General features: G+C 40.5%; 1 protein-coding gene across 2 annotated transcripts in view; it reads left to right on the top strand.

Moving 5' to 3' along the window:
• The window catches only part of pcsk5b (proprotein convertase subtilisin/kexin type 5b), a 61,812-nt gene extending 44,783 nt beyond the window's left edge, over positions 1 to 17,029 (top strand). Inside the window, exons 12-21 of one of the 2 annotated variants that reach the window (XM_075467886.1) lie at positions 1,683 to 1,871; positions 3,111 to 3,247; positions 3,770 to 3,901; positions 4,079 to 4,181; positions 8,003 to 8,196; positions 10,142 to 10,226; positions 12,004 to 12,107; positions 12,230 to 12,368; positions 14,831 to 14,946; positions 16,208 to 17,029. In XM_075467886.1, the coding sequence (XP_075324001.1) occupies positions 1,683 to 1,871; positions 3,111 to 3,247; positions 3,770 to 3,901; positions 4,079 to 4,181; positions 8,003 to 8,196; positions 10,142 to 10,226; positions 12,004 to 12,107; positions 12,230 to 12,368; positions 14,831 to 14,946; positions 16,208 to 16,314 (1,306 nt within the window). In that variant the 3' untranslated portion in view covers positions 16,315 to 17,029. Of the gene's footprint in view, positions 1 to 1,682; positions 1,872 to 3,110; positions 3,248 to 3,769; positions 3,902 to 4,078; positions 4,182 to 8,002; positions 8,197 to 10,141; positions 10,227 to 12,003; positions 12,108 to 12,229; positions 12,369 to 14,830; positions 14,947 to 16,198 lie in introns of both variants that reach the window. The other variant, XM_075467885.1, reaches the window with a different exon arrangement.
• The last annotated feature ends 6,316 nt before the right edge of the window (positions 17,030 to 23,345 follow it).

Here is a 23,345-nt window from a genome sequence, read left to right as displayed (position 1 = left end):
AAGTGCATGATCCGTGTGCAGTCAGGCTGGTGGTAATCAGCTGTGCATCTGCTCTGCTCGATCTCCTGCATACGGTTCAGTTATCTGAGCTGTGTAATAGAGGCCAAAGCTGTTATATCAGCTTTAGTCTCCCAGGACAGTCGTCCACAAAGACTCATTCCATCATGACTCTTTGTGTTAATGTTTTCCTTTTTCCAGCTTTTATTCTAAATTGCTTACATTAACCCATTGTCCCCTCAATTGGCTGACCAGGCTTTAAATTGAAAGATGACCTGAGATGAAAGGCAGATGGATAAATTAGTATGGATTGTTTTAGTGTGGGCGCTCATGAAAAGGACAGATCACTATGTGCTGCTTTGAATAACAAATCACTGTTGCTCCTTTCATACTAAATGGCTGACCTCGTAATTATAAGACCGATTTGGTGATTCAAGCAACATTTGTAAGTGGAAGTTATTAGTTTCACTATAATAGCCTTTCACTAAACCCATTCAGGTCATTACTTGTAATTGATCAACAGTGTACATGGTCAGAGTAACAAAAGAGAACATTTGTTGTGATCAAATAAGCCACCGTGTTGCTCTTTGTTTCTAGTAATCTATCAAGCTAGTGTGAATACATACTGTCTTTATACAACTGAAGATGGCAACTATTTATCGTTACCGCAGCATAATTACCGCCTGGAAGATAAACATCTGTGCTGTGCCACTTTGTCACTAAAACATCATCACTGTGATTGTCACCTTGACAACTGGGAATTTCAGAGATGGTCTCTAATACATGATAAAATAGCACGTCACTGGCATAAATGATAATAGTAAGCATTTAAAAGTCAATTTGCCAGCTTGTGTAATACACCCACTCTGTTGTAGTTTCCACTGAGTAAACTTGGCATTCAATCCAGTTAATGCAGTGGGTTCGTGTGCAGTTGCTGTGCAGCAGCACCATGTGACTCTTTTTGCTGGCTAGATGATTTTCATTGTTTCCTTTTCTGGAACGGTCCCTGTTTTTTGGTGTTTTGTTGCTATTGTATTAGATCATTCCACAGATGTTATTCAAGGGGCCATTAGATGTTTGTGTTGGCTGTTCAGAGGTCTTTCTGCTGCTGAGCTGTGCATAGCAGACGGAGCAAATAATGATCTTTGTCTTTCTTATCAGCGTCTTTGGCAAGAAGTGGAAAAGTTTTACCGTGAACTTTTTTTTTTTTTTTTTTTTTAACATGTCCTGTGTTTGAAAAGAAGTGCATGGGATTGCTTTAAGATGGATAGAGGATTGATGTTGAGTTGTATGTCAGTCACTTTTTCAAGAGCAGAGAGAGCTGAATGTCTCAGTGGAGTGAGACAGCCACAGCCCTCAGATCTCGGGTACAGGTCAGGTATATAATGGCTGAGGTGAGATTAACCAGCTAAACCCTAATGATGGCCTAATTAAGTGTCTTCAGTTAATACCACTATGTCTGCACATCTGGTCTCTCAACTCTTTGTAAGTGGAGTTGGTTGTGAGTGAACCTTGTCTCATAATAAACTGTCAGTCTTAAGGGGATTTCACTTAGAGAAAATGTGCTCCATATTATGCATCGACTCATCGAGCTCTCATGAATAATAAACCGCGGCTAGATTCAGTTTTAGCATGCCTTTTCTCATCATCCTAACGGCTTCATTTACCGCTGTCCTGTCATGCAGAACCATCCGTCCGGAGCATGTGGTTCGGTCCGTGTACAAGGCAACCGGATGCACCGACAACTCCAACAACCATGTGATCTATCTGGAGCACGTGGTCGTGCGTATTACTATTACACACCCTCGGCGTGGAGACCTGTCAATCAACCTGACTTCACCCTCAGGGACCAAGTCTCAGCTGCTTGCCAACAGGTACAGAACTATAATTCTGTAGTTAAACTCAGTTTCTACCCTTAAGGTCAAAACATGTTAAAAGAATGAAATAGATTTTTTTCCTTTGTGAAGGTAATTGTTGGGTTTTATATAATGACTATATTGCCACAGTCAAACCTGTGGAGTGTTATCAGTTGAGAGCAGAGGTCCTTATTGATTGAGAGATTACTAACTTGTGTAGTTGGATATTAAGCAAGAATAGTAAGAGCATATCTATTCTTATTTGAGCAACAACCCTTCAAAATTTCAAAAGCACGTGGCGACTGGATGGTGTATAATGTCAACTTAAATATGACATGGAACTGAGCCAAAACATTCTCCATCTACTAATTCTGACCTATCTCTCCTATCATAGACATTGAATATATCCACGTTCACGATATAAGTTGAGTCTGAGTTAAATCAGTGCTACTGTGATAGCATGAGCAAACACTTCATTAAAAATCGAATGAATAACATTCCCTCCACATATTCATATATCTTAGTTTTACCAATGATTCTCCCCCTTGGTTTCTCATGCCCTGCGTACTTTTGACGCTGTGACCAGCCAGAGAGGGCAGACACCCCAGTCTGAGAACTACAAATCTAATGTGTAATCAAATTGTGAAGGGGCTCTGAGGTGGGACCTGCTGTTTTTACACTTGGAGAGAAGTTTACACTGATACTTGTCAGCTTGAAGACACCTTTTTCTTGGCAATTTTACGCCTTTTTCTGTTATTAAAATGATCTGTCCAGCAGAGACGACATTAAAAGCGCTCTGTGGGCCACATCTCTCCTCTCCTTCTCGCACACACCGGCTCCATCGTAGTGACCTGTGACCCTTGATTTTGCCATGATGCATGATCAGAGTTGCCATCTACAATGGAGAACCTATTTAATCTCATTATTGGTGGCTCAGATTTTACGATCCTCATCTTCATTGCTGATAAATGAATGTAGTATTCTAAATACCTATGTTGTTAATGTCCAGTAAAATTTTCTAACAATTAAATTTTTCTCTTTCCGGTCTTTAATTTTCCCAAGTAAAACTTCAAGTAAACAGCAGTCCTATACAGTGTTTGTCTACTATTTATTATAGACTGTAATGGTCTTTCACAGAGTGGCAATGATTGATTGTTCTGGTATTTACAGTTCTAAAGTTGATCCCTAATCAGATATAACTGTGTGACTTGTGTGTGTGCATGTGTTTTTGTACGTGGGTGTGTATTTGATGCACAGGTTGTTTGATCACTCCATGGAGGGCTTTAAGAACTGGGAGTTTATGACCACTCACTGCTGGGGGGAGAAGGCGACGGGCGACTGGGTCCTAGAGATCTACGACTCACCTTCTCAACTTCGCAGTCAGAAAGTCCCAGGTAATAACTCAGCAATTCTTCCGTTAAGAGTATCTAGTAGTCACCATACCCACTGGTATTTCTGGTATTTATTTTTCAGGATGCAGATTTATTTAAATGAACAAAGAGCAGCTAAACAGACTAAAGATTTTGGCAGACTGCAGTGTACTACCAGCACGGGCACACATGTGGCTCTGGAGGCAATCAACTTAACGACTAAAATAACCCACTAATTTAAAGTCTCAAATCAAGAGTGGCAGTTACATCAGTCACTATAATTCCATGTAACTTGCTTAGTTTTCTGTTGGGTATCATTAAACCTGTCGCATGATATAATCAGCTTTTAAATAGCTGACGCTCACTTTCCACAAATTCAGCTGTTCGGCTGTGATAGTCAGTTTGAAGAACTGTGCCTGAGTAAATATGTGCCTGATAAAACTCAAGTGTCAAAGTGGCTCAACATGCAAATAAAATGGAAATCTCGCCGTTAACTGAAATATGTTTGCGTATGGGAGGATTTTTAAAAGGATTCTGCTTTCTTAGGCAAACTGAAGGAGTGGTCCCTGGTTCTGTACGGCACCTCTGTCCACCCGTACTCGCCTCAGCACATTGATAAGACTCGCTTTTCAGGCATGCTGCCGACCATTGATGAGGAGTTCGCGGAGGAGTACAACGGTAAGTGTGCACAGTAGCAGCTTTGCAAACTATCGGTCACCGTGGCAGATAGGGGCATTGAAACATGTGGTTTTGAATAGTTTTTTTTTTTTTTTTTACTGCTGAGGCCATATTATACAGTACGGCTGTAATTTAGAGATTTACCACTGAAGCGTTTCTTTCTGTGCGTCTCTCCAGGCCCCTGTGACTCTGAATGCAATGAGAACGGGTGTGAGGGCCCCGGACCCCACCACTGCATTAACTGCCTCCACTACTTCCTCAAGTTCAAAAACAACACTAGGTCAGATTTCTTTATGATATAATTGGTGACATTGTTTAATTTCTTTCCCCAGTATTTCTAAGTGGTGAGTATTTTTACAAGGATTTTCACCTGCTATCTTTTACACATCTACAGGTTCTTTGAACGGAAATGGTGGAACAATAAAGAGTCATAGCTAAAACAAATAATGCACACATAGACAGATGAATCAATATCAACAGAAAGATGTCAGGAAATAACCGAGTGAATGTTTTAATCTATTTAGCAAAATTGTGACTGAAATTAAGTGGACAATTCTGGATTTTGGGAAATTGTTTATAGATTTGTAAAGTACATGATGATGAATCTTTTATTCTTGAATAGTGATGTTGTTCTGTTGACCCGTTTTCTGTTTTCTAATGACTTTTTCTGACGTGATGTTCTTCTTGTTCTGTTAAAAAAAGAAACTGAGAAAATGCTCCCAAAATCTTAATCAAAGAGAGTTCTTTTAAGCCGCCGACTTAACGTGACTGAATTTAAGAATCAGCAGACTTGGAGTGGCATCTGATGTCGTGTTTGCTTGCACAAATTGGAAGTGTTTCATTGAATCCACTTTTCCTTTTACTGTATCGTTACCTGAGTCAGTGAAACGTTCTTTATACCACTGGCTGCACACAAACCCAAAGCATGACTCATCCACTCCCATGTTTAACAGGTGGAGAAGTTTTCTTGTGTTGTCTTGAAACATTCCTTCTCTCACTGTGGATTTTTAACGAGATCAGGACTGATAGTATAGATATGCATTAGCAAAGCTGTTGCGGAACTTTGTGCTGGGGATAAAGGATATTGTAGGTCGCCTATTAAATCTTCCTGGAGGTGTCTTGTTGCTAAGGAGAGGTTTTTGCTTTTCTACCAATTTGTTGAGAAGTTCTTTCAAAGTGTTTTCTTGGTTTTCTGGGCCTCGGCTTGATATGAATGCCTGTATTGGTAATTACACTTAAAGACTAAAGAAACACGACTCTAAAGGACTTTGCTTTCTTCTCAAAGCTTTGACCGCTTTGTAGGCTTTGACGCAATTCTCAACGTTTTACCAGAATTTTAAATTCTACACCGATATCAAAGAAAACACTCATTACTCCGTACCATCTTCAACAAAAATAACTAAGAGGTATAGAATCTTTTTAAGAAACAGGGCCTCTGACCACCTTGGAAAAGTTGTAAACTTTAAATAATCAACCCCTTTCATCGGCTTCAATGCAAAACTTTTCATCTTGACTTCATTATTGATGAAGTACTCTGTCTTAGACGATGTACAAGAAAAATTACTGTTTTTTTTTTTTGTTTGTTTTTTTAAAGGGAAAATTAGTTTTATGCTACAACAGCAGCCAGATCTTAGCTGTGAACTCTTGTGAGGGGAGCTGCATGGCTGCCTGCAGCGGGGCTCAGAAGTTGTTGTGGAAGCGGACTGTCGGTCCAAATTAATATTGAGTCAAACATTTATTTTTAGTATAGATAAGTATCTGAAAGCACAATTCTTTGAAATGATACCTTCTTCACAGAATAAGAGGAGACTCAGTTGAAGCTTTGAGTGGAGCTTTATTCTAGCACACGTGCATCAGCTGCAGTCATCCATATGTAACGCTGGACAAACATCATCCTCGTGGTTATATGGGGTTTCATTTCTACTTTAGATTTATCTCTGGCTCGTCTACAAGCTGACTTACCAAATCAAACTTCTAAATGATTTCTTTTCACGATTGTTTGCCAATTTACTGAAAAACACATATTGGTTATTTCATATTGGCCCAGTGCCTGTTGTCGCTGCAGACGACTTACACACACATACGTAGCAAAATGAACATTTCATGACGACGATACCTAAATACCAATTATTTACAAAAAAAAGTCATTTATATGCATTTATTTGTGACCACCTGAGCCCATTGTTTACATTTTCACTGTGAAAAACAAACAAATGAGTCTCTTAAAAAAAAAATATTGCAAAATATTAATTTGTCATCTCATCAGTCTTGCATTTCCAACACTTGTAAAATGTTTACACATACCTTTTCTGCTTTGTTGGCTAGAATTCTTAGCTGATCACTTTCACCATGACAGTCTTTTGACAGGGATGATGTTTCCTCTCAGTCATATTGAATTTGTCTCTTTTCGCTCTTTACTATATAAGTCGCAGTTTGTGAGCGTGTGTGAATGGAAATGTGCATCTGCGCACACTTGTGTGCACCCTTAGGATCCCATTAGGATCAAAGTCTGTAGTAATTGCCTTTGTGTCGGCTTGTCTCTGTGCTCATAAAAGGCAGACTGATGCAGGTGCATGAGAACGTGCAAGCTTAGCTGCAGCTTATCATTAGTGCACTTTAGAGGTGCGTTGCCCTTTTCTGCCTCCACAGGGAGCGATTGATGGATGAAGATTGTGGGAGTGGTGGAAGGAAGGGGGAGGGGTGGCAGTGGTGCGTAATGTTCAGATAATTACAACACTATGAGTTGTTTGATGGTCTGCACTCAGCAAAAGGTGTGTGGGTCTTTGGAACTTCAAAGGTGTTTTTGTCATGGACTGTCAGCGCCTGGACAGTTGGAAACAAGACTTAAACTTCAAACCTAACTCCTAATTCAATCGTTTTAACTTAGTAACTCATTTTGTGCATGGGTGGTGAATTTGCTTCCATGTGCATTTGAATAAATTGGTTTAATGCGTGCACAAAACAAGCGTAGATCTTTTCCTGTCGGTGTGCAGTATGGCAATTACAAGGAGGTTTACATTTCCAACCGCCTCTTTTTTGGGTACCCAGATTTGTTACTGTCATTGTCTGACTGTGTTGCCCCTTTAAAGTTATGGGATCCCCATATCTTGGTGATAAATTTGGTGACAAAGATCTATCGATAATCTATTAGAAAGGATGGCCAAAAAAACCCAAAACGTTCCAATTTGATTTAACCAACTTTGGTCATAAGTTTGTGCTGACAGAGTGGTTCAGAGGAAATAGTTTCATGTTCACATTTAGATATTTTACTATACTGATGAATGAATCATATCAGCATAGCAGAGAAAGCAGGTGTTTGAGTTTCAGGACAAACGCATGATAATGTGTTCTTTCACACATGGATTATGCATCTCACAAGTGCCATATGTGTTTCTTGGCAGAAACTCCTGTAGTGTGCGAATGAAGCTTAAAGAGTGTGTGTGTGTGTTGTGCTCTTGAGGATTTTGGAGGTCTTTTTTACCTTAGGAAGGGAGCCTCAGGCTGAAATGTGGAAGTGACGAGGGGTTGTGAAGTTATCGAGCAGATGTTGGCCTGCACGCAAAGAGCTCAGCCCCGTCTACCTCTGCATCTGTGTATCTCAACTCATTAAGCGATATTGCTATAACAACTATGGTTGTTTCTGCTTCCATTTAATGAGGCTAGGGCTTATGTTTACAACAGTATTACGTCCATAATACATACGGCACAGTGTGAGACTTTAAACATGACATTGACCTTGTGTGATGTCCTCTGTGAGGGGAAAAAAGCAATGGAAAAGATTTTCCTGGCACTTTTGGTGCAACGGTAATAATCAGGAATTCATGTTTTGTTTTATTGTTTTATCAGTTTATGGTAAAACTTTATGGTGCATAGCTTAACCAAGTAGAGGATATTTCTCAGGCAGACTTGCGCATATTTTTGATAGAATGCAGTTAATTCAGTGACAAACGTGTTCTACCAGACAGTAGATCAGGGCATTAAAGGGGTAAAAATCATTAGAGGCCAGGAAAACAACCAGAAATTACCTCTATGTATACTGTGTTTCCACTTTTCTTTCTTACCCGCTCTTCCTCCTTTCCTCATCATCACCTCTCACTCCAGGATGTGTGTGTCTGAGTGCCCCAGCGGCTTTTTCCGTGACGATAGGAAGCGCTGTAAGAAGTGCTCCTCCTTGTGTGAGACCTGTGTTGGTAGTCGTAGCGACCAGTGCACCACGTGCAGGACCGGTTTCCACCTGAACGAGGGCTCCAACACATGCGTTGCCAACTGTGCCGATGGCTTCTACCTTGATAATGGTGAGTTTCCCTTCTGCCCACGGTGCTCTGCGGTCTACGCAGGCTTGACTGGCACATGATGCAGTCGAGAATTTCCAGACACTTGGTTTTCTTTCACTGCTTCTTGGGTCACAGCTTTGGTTATTTTCTGACTCTCTCTTTTTTTTTTTTTTTTTTTTTTTTTTTTTTTTGTTTGTTTGTTTCTTAAATTGCAGCAAACACCACTTCTCATCAAGCGCAATTAAACTTAACAGTTGTGGGGATGCTGCAGCAAATTGCTCCCATCGACCAACCCCATCAAAGAGATAATGGATAATGACTGTCTTGATTGTCCCGGCAGGTCTTTTGTTACTTTGCTGTCCATCGATCAAATTATCAAGGCTTAGGTCCCTAAGATAAGAGTATGGTGAAATCAACTCAAGGTGGAGAAGGTTATCCACAAATTGGGAGGCAGACTGAACTTTTACGAACATCTGTCTGCCACCTGCTCTACAAAAAAAAAAGAAAAAAAAAATCAGCAAAAGTGCTCTCACTCACTGCCCCAGAATGATGCCATTGTATCCTTGATGTAATGTCTAGCCTCTTGTTTATTTTCGTGCACTTGCTGAACTGAAAAGTCTGTGCTGCTAAGCTGTTTTGTTTTGTTTTCCCTCCCCAAATTAAAGTGAAATGAAACCTGAGATAAAACGGCAAGAAGACTGTCTTTGGATTGCGTTAAAGATAATTTGTCATGTTTTCTCTTTGTTACCCACCCGGGCTTATAATAAACAGAGTTGTGCGGTGGTTTCCACAGACCATATATACTCGATGTGTGGACTTTTGTGTTTGACTTGTGTTCAAAGATATACTGCATGCAAGTCAGGATGAAAGCGAATCGGGAATGAGAAGCATAGACTGAAACCATGTATATCTTCTAATTACATGTACATGTTTTCAGCCAAGTTAGTGCAAATCCTGGCAGAGTCTGGCGGCAGATCTGAAGTGGTCCAATCCAAGCTCACTCATAATATTTCAAGTGGCCAAGATGTAGTGGATATTTATCCCCTTTGAAATGGCCACGTGTGCACAGCTGATCTTTGGGTGCTTTTTAAGATGAGCAAACTACTTTATTTTCTTTTTATCAGTCTTGGAGCAAAACAAAGCAAATGTCAAGAGGATGAATCTAATGTACAGTGTCAACTGAATCAAGTGTTACGTTTGACACGTAAACAGAGTTGATATTTCCTGAAATCCCCACAAAAGATATTCTCTACGTGGATTCGGTTGATAGTTTTGGCATTATTTGGTTGCTCTCTTTATTATTTTATGCTTAGTTTCCATCAGTTTCCCTGAGCCGACGGCTTTCTATTCATAATGGTTCTTTTCTGAAACCGATTGTCTAAAGTCCAAAAATATTGATCATAGAATAGATAAAAGTAGAAACTTTGCCAAGTGCTTTGATCATAGATATCAGCTGATTTGAAATTGTTGCTAATTTTGACCTCCATTTGTCACCCACAAAGCACCTTTTAATGATCATGGATGTCGGTTCTTGGCCGGTCCATATTCTATACTCTATACTTTCCATCTCCTCCTCTTTTTTCAGATTGTATTAACAATACCAAACAAAATCTGAAAGGTAGTTTTAATACAAAAGTAGTCCTTTTTGGAAATGTAGAAACAACATTATTCATTTCTAATCACCACCAACCCTTTGGCTTCCGAGGAGCAATGACAAAATCCACATATTTTTGGCAGTTATCGTTGCTGCTGAGGGCAACAGTGTCCAAGTGCACTGTATAAAAGTGTGTCATTGCTTTTAGTCTGCCTTCTGAAATATTCATCTATAACCCAGTTTCCAAATGAAGTTGGGTCGCTGTGATGAATGCGATTTAAAAACACAACAATGTACAAATCATTGAAAACCTTTTTATTAAACTGAAAACGTTAGCCACCGTGTGTGATGGACTCTCTGCGTGTCTTCCAGATTCCAACATTTGCAGGAGATGTCAAGAGAACTGTAAGAAGTGTACAGCCGCCAACATCTGCATAGAATGTAAACCTGGGATGAGGTAAGCTGGGAACCATGTTGAGCAAGCCTTACCAGTCAGTGAGTTTAAAGTATTGATGATTTTATTGTTTTGGTAGCGGCTTGATGTACCTGCTTAAGGTTGACTGGCGGGAAAATCCTGTTGCACTTTTCTGACTGAAATCATTGCATTTACACCCACTCCATGCTTTGTGGAGGTGAGATGGTTTAAAACTTTTCATTCAATTGTGTGTGTCCCCCCCCCCTTTTGTGTGTACATGCCACTACAACAAGAAAGACTGCTAGATTACGTGATCATTGTGACGGCAGCCTTTTGGTTCCATTATTAAAGCTGCAGTCTGCAAGATTTGTTGTTGTCATACGTAAAGTCCTACTTTTTGGCATTTTAAGAGTTTACATGATCTATCAGAACGCTTGAAGTTGAAAACGGTGACCTCCGTAGTCGCAAAATGCAAGAAATGCTTATTTTTTAACCGAAAAATAAAAAGTTATTCAACTTCCTGTCCCGCCCCATCAAAACACATGAGAACTCGTGCACGTAGACGTGCACGCCAGATGCGCCTACACGACTCCTCATTCATCAACTCACCTGTCATTTGCGATCATGGAAGACACAGTAAGTAGACTAGCCCGTAATGAAGTTCAATAGTCCAGATAAATAAGCGTGGGGACGAGCCTACCTTGTATCGCGCGTGCACAATCGGTGATTGACAGGCAGCAGAGCCCAGCTCGTAAACCTGATTGGTTACCTTTTACCGGTCCGGTCTGCAATTTTATAAACAAACCTGCTGGCTTTGGAGGGACCTAGTGGGACATATAGGGGACCTAGAGAACTCATTTTTTTTTGTATTGGGGTATTTAATGTACTACTTTCAGAATCCCCGGACAGTTCCAGGCATCATGCTTGAAAAAGAGTTGCAGACTGCAGCTTTAAGTGTAATTATTTAGAACAGCCAATTCAGACATGGAAATCCTACAGACTGCTTTGTTCATGCATATACTCACATGCGCACATGTTAAATGGATGTGTTGTTGGTTGTAATCGTTGCTTCCAGGAATCTCCAATCTATACCCTGAATCTTTGGCCACTTCCACTACACTTTACCTGAGAAAGAATAGGGCATTTAAAATGTGGGTATTCCTGATAGTTCTTGAAGGAAACACTTGAAGTGTTTGAAACAAACAGCCATCTTGAACTCAACTTTAAGCGTTCAGTTTAGCCAGAGGTGGAGGTGGGGACACTTGAAGGCCATAATTTCCTCTGAACGCCTTCAAGATCACAGTAAGACACATTTTCACTCACTAGTACAGACATACACTCACGCTCAGCCTTCCCTCTCCCATTTAGTCTAGCATTAATGCTCAGTTAGGAGCCAAGGAGGAAGAGGGGACCAGATCGTTTCTGGGAAACTTAAGCTAACGCAGACCAGCTGTTTTTCAGCTCAGTGCAGCATGCTCACCAACCTGTCCTCACTGTGACTTCACAGAACTGACTTTATAACCTTCAAACTTGCTTCCTAACTAACTTCTGTCCCCTACATCTGGCACCTCCAAAATCACTTGTTCTGTGTCAAAACAACAGTAAGTTTCACAGACTAATATGTTTCCTGCATTTTAGTCAAATTGTGAACCAAAAGGCAGTCTCTTGTTATATACACCACCCGGGGGACAATATTACTGGTTCTGCAGGTGTTTTTGTTCTTTTCTTTTGTCGAAACTGTTGTTCAAAATCTGAATCTTTTGCTCGAATTGTGAAGGGAGAAGGATAAATGTGAATTTTGTCTCTCGCCACTTTCCAGTCTTCAAGGGAACAAGTGTCAGATGACATGTGACTCAGGGACTTATTACAACGGCCACAGAAGGACTTGTGAGGCTTGTCATCGGGCCTGTGCCACCTGCGCAGGTATGATTTCACAACAAACTCCCACTCCCCAGGCATGACTAGATGTAATCAGTGCTCTGAGGACATTTTTGCTGACGATATTAAGAGCTCTTACAAAAGTGCATTTTCATGTGTTTTTTCAGGGACAGGCATAGAGGCGTGCACTAAGTGCGCAGAGAGCTACTTACTTGAGGACTGGCGATGTGTGTCAACATGCAGCGCTGGCTACTACCTGTCAGAGCAGACCTCCGACAGTGGACAGGTCCAGAGGTCCTGTAAGAAGTGAGTCAGCATGCCTCCACGCACCTCTATACAACGCACTCAAAAGGGGAAACTACTTTGCCCACGAGAATGAGGTTCAAGCAAAAAGCCCTGTTCAAGAAAACAGCTGGAGTTTTTAGTGAAATGTGAAAGTGTTTAATCGCTATTCGGTCCCACGTTAAATGACCCTACAGTAGTCCAGGGTTTTTGTTGGCTCTGGCTCAGTGGGAACACCACACCTGGATGTTCATGCTACTTTTCACTGAGGATGCCGAGGTCAGGCCGACGAGAGTGGACACGACTCACCTTTTCTTTACAGAAACACATTTACCCACTTTAATGTTTCACATGGAAGCTCTGAAACTGACAGCAACAGCTTGTGGTGAAAAAGAAGAGATTGCTAGATTTATATCTGTCTAGAAGACAGCCGGCAGCTCACACTCCATCCCGCTGTGTCGGGCTGATGTCCGTCTTCAGTCAAAAATAATAAACTGGCCTAATTATCTCAGAGAGTTGTGATTATCGGAAAGTATGATCCAGCACAGCCTGCATGATAAAGTGGAATGCCATAACTTCATGTTATCATAGTTACAGGCTTGTTCCCTTGGAACGTAGCGGTATAAAGGAATGGTAAGTTATCGCTCTCAGAGCACCGAGGGTAAACACACTTCTACTGGAAGTGGGAAAGGATTCAACTGGTTTCTTTTAGCAGGAATACCCACGTTTGATTAAACACGCAACGTTTGGTGCAAATATGACACCATTGCACACCAGTATCTCCCATCAAATCAAGTTTGTTACGTGATGCTTAAATTTAGATTTGAGGCTGAATCAGGAATAATTCAGCATTGTATAAGAATTAGTCACTTAGGACTGCACATATACAGAATATTACCTTGTTTGCCCTTATTCTGTTAAAAGCAATATTTCTTTTGAGCTGTATACATGGCCAGTGAAAGTTAATACTCCTCCAGTACACCTGTTTGCATGCAGCCATGCATTCTCTGATTAACTTCAAAGCCTCTCATGATGTGCACTCACCGGCAACACCCTTAAAGTAATTATAACAACTATCCCAGAACCAGATGATATCAAAGTCTTTCATACTGTTTGGAAGTAATTGTGTTTCTCCCTCCAAACCGAAATGGGGCCTTTTCTTCCGAGCTCCCATCTCCTCCCCATGTTTTCACAGAGAGAGCTGACTGAAAACAGACAATGGACTGTGTGTTGCAAATTAATGTAAAATCCTCAAATGAGATGGGTATTCTGAACACCCTGTATTGATGTGTAAATATTTATTGTAGAACTCGGATCATAACCAAAATATACCTCATGTCTTTGTCTGAAAATGCCACATTTGGAATAAGAATGGAGACCATCCAAGCGGTATATGCTGTTCTCCATAATCAGTATCAGATTCTGATAGTCATTTTCAGAATAATCGTTGATTATTGGCGTGCATATAAAATGAGTCACTTTTGACTATTGGCCCAAAACATACAATGTGCGTTTTCTGTGTCAGTTGGAGCTTTCACTGAATGCATGAAAGTTGAACACGGAACAACAACTGCACTCATTGCTGTTGTTCTTGAGCTTTTCCCACAGACAGTTCAGTTGCCTCACTCCTCACTAATGCTAACCTGGACTAGAGGAAAAAGTGAAGAAAATAACATGTAAACATGTTAATTATACCGGTGGTTTGATGACTGGTTTGTCTTCCTTCACAGTCAAACTCCTCCACAGAGTCGGACATCTTGTCTGCTTCTCTTATTGCCGGCCTGAGATTTCACTCTTCCACCTTGAAATGTTTATTGCTCACTTGACCCTTTACTCTTCTTGATTCCTTCATTCGGTGTCAACTCCCAACTTGTGTCTGATATTAGATCAGTTTTTATGAAAGCTTTTCCTTATTTTCCCACTGGCAGGAAGATGGATGTGATACGTTACCCAGAGGTATTTTCTCATCTAGTTTTTGTTGGGGGGGAAGGAAAAAAAAAAAAAAAAAAAGGACTGGGTTCAAAATGTCCCCTTTCTTCTTTACTCAAGAGTCTTATCGTCTTTGTTGGTGATCAGTGTTTTACATACGACTGAGAGTCTAAGAAATTAACTATAATTTGAATAGAGAACTTTGTTTCATGTAGATTTTTACTCGTTTCTAACAGTGGTCTCAGTTATATTTACACACTTTCAGAGTTTATGTGGTGCACACCACGGAACAGAATAATCAACATACAAATGTAGGTTCTATTCATAAGAGAGAAAGATGATGATACTGTCGTTCTTTAAATAGAAAGAGATATTACTGTAACGTATTGAAATCTGCTTTTAGACCCACAGACTAAGTGTTGCAGTAGTAATAAAGTCTAAACATGTTTGTTACGCCAAAATGCGATTTGCTTTGTTTATCTGTTTGTAGTGCTGTGGTTCATCCACATGTGATCAAAAGGTTGCTGCAGGTAATTCTCCATGCCACCTTTTCACAGGTGTGACGCGAGCTGCTCCGAGTGCTCGGGGCCCGGAGAAAGAAACTGCAGCAACTGTGTCAGTGGCTACAATCTGGAGGCAGGAGCCTGCGTGGTGAGCACCATCTGCAAAGATGGTGAGTTGTCAGATTTCTTCGATCGTTGTGATGATTAGCATCAGTGCAGGGAAGCGTGTTTTTAAAATAAGAGGCTAAAAGGTTGGATGCTAAATGGTGCTGAAATCAGACTGCAGAAATGCAGAGAAAAATAAATGCAACAGTACTTTTGTTCAGTAAAGCAAAGAGTTACCTTGTGGCCTTTAAAAAAAAAAAAAAAAAAAAAAAATTGTGTGAATTATTTCTAGCTTTGCACTGACACCCTGAATTAAACTGCTCACTGTTGCTTTTAACCGGGATGGCAGCCTGTCCTTGCTTTTGTGCTCCCTGTCTACAGTGTAGCACTTCTTCATGTTCTGCATATTACTAAAATACTAAATCTTTCTGGGAATACACACTCACGCATTCCTTGTGTGGAATTCTAACATGAAACCACTATTTCCCTGGTTTGTTTTCTCTCTTCTTTGCGACTCCGCATAGGCTGAACGGACTCTTGATGACATCTCCTTTCTCTTATTGCATTTATATTCTCTTAGAGCTATCTTCTGCTTTGTCCTTTCGCTTCGTTTTTCTTTTGTCTGTGCTTCGTGTTCTGGTCTTTGTTTTGTTTTTTTTATCCTCCAAAATTGTGCTCGTTTGCTGCTTTAGCTGAGACCTTGTAGTTTATATAAACCCATGGCCATGTGACGAGATAAAGCTCTGAGAAGATAACGTGTTTGCTGTGTGACCTTTCTGTTGATAATGACTTTGCTTAAAGCGCACCATCAGTCTGTCTCCTGTCTTTGCTGATGGTTATATTGGCAGTTCAAGTGAACTGCTGTTTTAAGTGTTAATGATGAATATAATAATTGGCTTATAGATTGTACAGACTGGTGGTCCACTATAAGCTTTTTTTTATGTTGCAAAATGACACCAAGTTATGGATTGATTTAAAAAAATAAAAATCATACATTTACTAATTGTGTGACATTTGTTTTTTTCCCTCTCCCTCTCTCTGTCTGTTTTTTTCTTCCTGTTTTCCCCTTTTTCCTGACATGGATGCAATCACTTCGCTGGACTACGATTACTTTTCACCACGATGAACATCACCTGTGATTGGATAAAAAAAAACTCTTCCTGTTACCTGAACCTTCTCCCGACCAATCACGTGGCTCTACCTGTCATTCAAACATTGCTAATGGTTCCTCCTTGAATATGTGTGTGTGTGTGTTTGTGTGCGGGTGTTTCCCTCCTTCCCCTCTTTCAAACTCTCTTCTTCCTGGTCTGTGGAAAGCAAATGAAGAATCTTGGGCAGAAGGCAGTTTCTGCGTGCTTGTTAAAAAGAACAATCTTTGCCAGAGGAGAGTGCTGCAGCAACTGTGCTGCAGAACGTGCTCACAAAAAGGGTGACGGCATGCAGTCACTGGGCAAAAAGGGAGTGTGGGGGGAGACGTGGGGGCACAGGGGGCACCCCTCCTTCTCCAACCCCCTGCCCGCGTATTCACAGTCACATAATTTATAAGAGAATCTGTGCCTCTTAAAAGGACTGCATCGGAGGTGCGATGACAGGACTACAACAAACCTACCTTTTTTCTGTACTGGGACACACACACGTGGTCAGGGTGTTAAACGACTGGGACTTACTTCAAGAACAAATGAGCAAATGAAAACAAACGTGAAAACAAACAAAAGAATAAAAGTGTCGATATTTTGTGACCAAAGCATTGATGCCAAAATAATTGAACCTTCTTTTTTGTTGCCAGTGTATGAAGCATAGCTAAAAACAGAAGCCACTCAGCCTGTGAATCTCTGAATACGTCTGTGTGCATTTTTGTTTTGGCTCCTCTTCCTCCTCTCTTTCCAGTGTTAACCATAAACAGATGGAAAGTGAACATACAGTAGGAAAGGCCATGGATTTCTGCCTGTAAATATACGTCAAAGTAGAAAAAAAAAGAAAAGAAGAAGCTCAGTAATGTGAAAATAATGCGTGTCTGGGCTGACTTTGGCTTTTTGGGTGAGAGAGGACAAATTCCCACTTTTATGTATACCACACATGCAGCACACAGATGCATGCATATATATATATATATATATATATATAGATACACACACACACACACACACATGCACTTATAAAAATGAACACAGACACATAAATCAGGCACCATTTTGAAGTTACAGATGCTACATTGTCACCATCTGCCAAGACACGTTGCACGTTACTGACCAGAATCACCTCATTTCATTTCCTTAAAACATGAACCGGCCCTCTGAATAGTGTGTGTTTGTGTTTATTCGTGTGTCTAGCAGAATGCCATTAATTCTTGATGTAAGCCCAGACAGCATTGATTCATTCAAGAGGTACTACAAGACAAGTCGATAGTCATTCCTCCCAGAGCTTTCTGCAGTGAGGGAAACTTTGCAGTAAGCGTTCTAATGAATTTGTGGTACTGGGGATGTACCGCTGTCAACATTTCACACACGATGAAGATTCTTGATATGAAACTTTGGCCCAAACCCGAGCATTGGCTCGCTCTATCGCAGTGACTCAACAGTTGAAAGCCTCTCTTTTTATTTTGTTGGATAAAGAAACTGAAGTATAACTCAGACTTGTTACAGGGATCAGAAATTCTTTTATTTGTTGGTTTGATTTTCCACATGCCATGTCTAAGCCCGCAGAAGGGAACTTTGTCCAGTAATGGTATTTTATCTGTATCGGTGCATCCCTACATGTTACTGTGCTCAAATAAAATAGTTTTAGAAAGTTCCGCTCTTGTCATTCCATTATGATGACAACGCACATCAGCTAAAGTGCTCCTCTACATCTCGGACACAGAATGTCAACAGCTGGCACAGAAAACGTTCTGTTGTGTTTCATCTGCCGCTAAAGATCGCTGACGAGCAGGCAGGCAGACAGCAAACTGATGCCAGAGCTGTAACAATTAAAAATATATATTTTTTTGGATTATTATTATTTCAGAAAGGGGGACTACGGTCAAAATTCAGATTTAGGAAAAAAAAACACTCAAGCTAAATTGGGAAAACGTACACAAGGCGGTTGATTTCTATTCTTTTTCTTCTCGTATTTACATTCTAGTCGTTAAAAGCTGCAGGTGAACCGACAGCCCCACTGTGGAAGTAGGAGCTGCGTCAGAAAAATTTCAAATCGCGTTGAGCCAGAAAACTGTTTTGCGCAAACGGGCCAAGAGACTTCAGATGCATGCGTTCTCCTCCTGCACGTCTCTGAACTTTACTTGATGTAGCTCACACGTGACTCTCGAGGTGCTGGCTTCTGATAAAGAGCAGGGAAAAGGAAAGAAAAAAGAAAAAGTTTAAGACATATATTTTGTGGTGGGTTTTCATGCCTGCAGCTTAAGCATTTACAGTATTAGATAAATTGTTGTACTGTCAACTGTTTATGGTTCATGATGATGATTTGTAATAAAGATGGATAAATCCCCTGTTTTGGTTAACTAAAACTTAATCTTGGTCATTGTTTAAGATGACTTGCATCTGTGTGCTGTAGTACACACACACGCGCGCACCCCCTCATATAAAAAGTGTTTTTTATTGTGTACTTGTGACATATCTGTGACAATGCATTATTAATGTTACTCAAAGTCCTAGTTTTGAAGATCTTTTTTTTTTTTTTTTTTTTTTTTTTTTTTTTTACTTAAATGTTCTTATTAAAATGTTTAATCTGTTCATGTTTTTTTTGCTTCTTTAGTTCTAATTGAACACATTTACGCTGTGTTAATTAGAATTGATTTAACCAATAGCATTTTGTTGATCACTTTCCCACTTTCCATATCAGGTTGGCTCAGTTGTGTTTTTTCACAAGTTCAGTTTTCAGCATTTATTAAATGAAAGTCCCCCAAGGCAGAGCACTTTAAGGGGATACAGCGTGTGCACTCAGTAAGGTAGCAGATAAAAACAGATCAGCCATGCTACTTGTTGCCGCCTCATTACAGCAGTGAACTTCATTAATTATCCAAGCTAGTTCACATTCATGATGGGGATTGGATGAAGGTGAATTTAGAATTTATTCTCTGGACCCTCCTTTAAGTTTTTCAGCTACAAGTTTAATTGCCATAAGCTGCAGAAATAATGTAAATGGTTTCAACAAATCATTAACATCATATCTGAAGTGGGAACAGGTGAGATAATTCCTTAATGTTTTTAAAAAAAAAATTTATAGAAGTTTAAATACATTTTTTTTAATTTTCTAAATATACAAGAAACTTTGTTAGAGACATTGAACATAATGGATAAATAAATGTATAAATCTTTTTACATTCAAACAATCGACAGGTGACGTGAAGAATACTGATCATCTTCTTTCGTAGCAATGTTCTGCTGAGAAACTCTGGCTCTTTGCATTCATGTGGATGCTGCTCTCTTATGATCCAAAACATTGTTGTGGCTCGCCCTCATGCTAAAACTAAATAAGAACAGCTCAGTGGACATGAAACCAAATACGCTGACCTGGGCTTCTAACTTCCCCAAAAATGAGGATTATAGATAGAGCAATGTGCTCCTAACGGCCACTCTCTGGAATCTACCACAGCACAACCTCTGGGGTCGCGTGTTTAGAGAGGCGTGGGGTGCTGTGTAGTTGCAAGACAGAGGTAATGTATTAAGAAACCTTTAGTTTCTGATCAACTTTATCTTTAAAACAAGCATTTTTTTCAAATTCATCAAGCAAACTTTTTTAATGTTGAAACTAATCTTCCCTGTGCAGACAAATGTTGATTTCAGTCCTCTCTACATTCCATTAGGATGTTTCTTTTGTTGTTGCTTGATCTCTCTCAGATGACAATTCCAGCTGTAATCAGCCTCCACTTTTTTATATGTAGTTTCATTCAAAGTGAGGGCAGCCAATGAGGAAACTTTCTTCACCTCCTGCACAGCGAGTACAATAAAGATTGATAAAGGATATCTGATGTCAGTTAATAGGTGCACAGTAGTAGATAAACCAGGTGGATGATGTTATCCAGATGACCTGCAGGGCCGAATGAAGTTGTTCTTTTTCTGCTTGGACCAGGGATGAGCAGGGTTCAGGAGGAGGAGGGTTCAGGAAACTGGGATTCGGAATTAAGAGTGGGTGGTGTCAGTGGGATACCTGGCAACACAATTATCTTCCTTGACAGAGACTGTCATATCGTCACAAGGTCAGGGTAGTCTATAACGGAGGAAAAGTTTTACTCCCCTGAGTGACAGCCTCTCTTTCTTCTTTGCTCCGTCTGGCAGTGCGAGTCCAAAGTGTCTATTTCTGCTGAGTGAAGTTGTGCGGCTTTCTGTCCCCCGAGAGCTTGGCTCGCCGTTTGTTTGTTAGCGTGAGAGGAGGGGAGACAATCTGTGTGTGTGAGGAAGAGTGACGGCGTTTATTCGGGGGCTGTTTGAATGGTTTCAGCAGAGCTCGGCTGAATGGGAAGCCACTGCCTGTTGTGTTTGTACACAAAGAAGCTCTTTTGTTTTTCAAAGAAACAATTGAGCTTTTCACAGAAAGCCAGAGAGCACAGACAACCTCGCCGCTGCCTTGAAGGATGCTCTTCCACACACACACACACACACACACACAGCTTCATCCTTAGGCTTGAACCAGTGTCTGTCACCTTTGTCTAATACCAAAGTGGGATAGTAGACAATGTTTATGCCTCTTTTGTTATGGCTGTTTCAATGCAGCCAAGTGTAAAGCTGAAGGTTGAAGATACTTTTGGAAACTCAATTCTCTCTCCGCAATGGATAAGATGGGTCAAATTAATTTTCTGTAGGAGCAGAGTTTACCCACTCCTGAAAGAGAAAAACGAATTTGGCGAACAGGATTGTTTTGATACACGAGCAATGAGTACATTGCACACTGCTACATAGTGTGGAATGAAAAATTACAAATACACCTGGAGTGTGATAATGCTTTCAATCAGTGCAGTGACTCAACAATTACTCCGCCAGGTGTGGAGATTTCTGGCATCCAAAACTCAATTTCCAGACTGCCCACGCACATTTCAGCATTTTCAGCAGTGGAGGATGTGACCATGGAGCTCGAGGAAAGGTGGTGGATGAGCCTGCCGATTTCTGCTCCAATTTGCTTCTTCTTCAGAGGCCTGCTGATGCCGCCATTATCTGGTCACAAAAACTAATCATCAGAAGAAAATGCCTCTTGTGGTTTCAGTCTAGATGATTTTGTTTATTGCTAAATTCTTAACCATTTGTCCTCTACCTGTCCTAAAATGACTCCAATGCCCTAGAGAAACAGAAAACCAAACAAACACATTTAAGGGTAGCAGTTTTGTTTTAATTTTCTTTTTTTGGGGGGGCTTTTTATGCCTTTATTGTATGGACAGTGGAGAGAGACAGGAAGCAGAGAGAGGGGGAATAACATGCAGCAAAGGGCCGTCCGATGCGGGATTCGAACGGGGGCCAGCTGCAGCGAGGATTTTAGCCTCTGTACATGGGGCGTCTGCTGTACCCACTACGCCACCCACCGCCCCAGGGTAGCATAAAGTTTATATCAACTGCATTTCTTTGTAAGATGAAGGGAAACCCCAGAAATGTAAAGTGAAATGGCTAACGACACAAAAAGCCATGACGAACAAAACTTTCTGCAGTGAGTTACCAAATTATCATCAATTTAAGTCTACGTAAGAATGTAGTTTTTTTTTATTTTGTGCTTGTCAAAGATCATTTCTGGTCTCAAAATGATGATAATCTATTTCATCAACCTTTATCTTAGAACTCATAATGGAAAATAGATAAATTTAAAAAACTCAATAAGTCCGTCTGAGTGATAGTTTCAAAAGGGATTTTTGATCTGTGAAATTGATTTGCGCCGAACATGATGACAAGACAGATGAAAGCTTTAGTCTTTATTTTGCAGGAGGTGTCAGAAACCAGAGGACAATGAGGTGGGCCTGTTATTAAAGTGAAAACAGTGTGTTGGCTGATTGGTTCAACTGAGCTACATCATAGCATCAAATCGGATCACTCAAGTAGATTAAAAAGAATGAGCACAAAGAAAGCCAACCTGGTAAACAAATTAAAAAGGCATGAAGCGACCAAAATGCTACCACACAAAAAGTATGCAGCAGGTATAATGCAGTGTTATTCAGTGTGGCTCTCTGTCAGCAGGAGAGTACCTGAGTAAATCAAGAAAGTGCCACCTGTGTGATGCTACCTGTCTGCAGTGCACAGGTCCAGAGAGTGAGGACTGCACCAGCTGCCCTGCAACGAGGTGACCACCACTGACATGCGAGCATCTACTGAGCAGATTGAATGTTTTCCACATCAAATTGATTTTAAAAAGGTTGTGTTTTTTTTTTTTGTTTTTTTTTTTGTACCCTGTCGATCTGGACACAGTTCTCAGAGACCATCAGTGCTTGATTGAATTTGGTTAGATACGATCTGTTAATGTAACAGTTGATGATGTATTTCTGAGTGAAAACCAAACCATGAGATTGATAGATTTGTCAGTGTGTTAGACCAGATAAGTCAAGGCAACTTCTCTGGGAAGGATACCGGGCCATTTCTTCAGTGTTTTAAGGAGCCCAAAAGCACAGTGACCTGAATCGCCCTGAAACAGATTTCTTATGTCTGGGTTCCTAGCCAAGCTTAGTAATCTGGTCGGACAGAAAACAAGGTAATGGTCACTACAAATGCAAGTTCTTTTGTGGAAACGGAGAAAGTCAACCAAGTCTTTATGGTGGTGGTAGACAGAAGCTATTATTCACTAAAGGCTTATAAAAACCTGCTGGGAATTTGCCAAAAGACATCTAAACGATTCTGAGGCGATGAGAAGCATTGCCCTGATGAAACAAAGATTGAACTACTTGGCCATAATTCTCAGACGAGAACAAGGAACTAGACACCTCCGGGACACCGTCCTCCATACACTCGACAACAAGGTCTGGAAGATTAATGAGAAAAGAGAGCAATTCAAGCATCCCACCACGAAAACACAGGAGAAACTTGAGAAAAACTCTGTGAAGGTCCCTGTGTGACCAGATTTTAAACCCAGCAGGGCATTGTTGGGGAGACCTGAAGATGGTTGAGTACTAATGCTCCCCGTACAACCTGATTGACCTTTAAGGATTCTGCCAAGAGAAAGGTTTGCCAAAAGGGGCATTTCCGTTTTTCTATTTAAAGAATTTACAAAACACTCGAGAATCTGCTCTTGCTTTGTCTTTTTGCACTGTTGCGTGTAAATGAACGAGGGAGAAAAACAATCTGAATCCACTTTTGCCTCAAACAAAAGAAAATGTGGAACTTTTGAGAGGGTTTGAAAACTTTCCATCTGCGCTGCACATTCAAAAGATGTAAAGTAACACTGCATCTGATTACATTTGGTATAAATTGGGCTCTTAATCCACGCAGAGGTCCAGCTTTTGCAAAATCTTGTTAATTTAGGTAGATGAATCAAATTTGTTGTTCTATACGGTGCTATG

The sequence above is a fragment of the Odontesthes bonariensis genome, chromosome 6 (genome assembly GCF_027942865.1).
Source record: "Odontesthes bonariensis isolate fOdoBon6 chromosome 6, fOdoBon6.hap1, whole genome shotgun sequence".
Taxonomy (NCBI): domain Eukaryota; kingdom Metazoa; phylum Chordata; class Actinopteri; order Atheriniformes; family Atherinopsidae; genus Odontesthes; species Odontesthes bonariensis.
The sequence above is the reverse complement of the archived record's forward strand: the minus strand, read 5'-3'. Positions and strand labels throughout refer to the sequence as shown.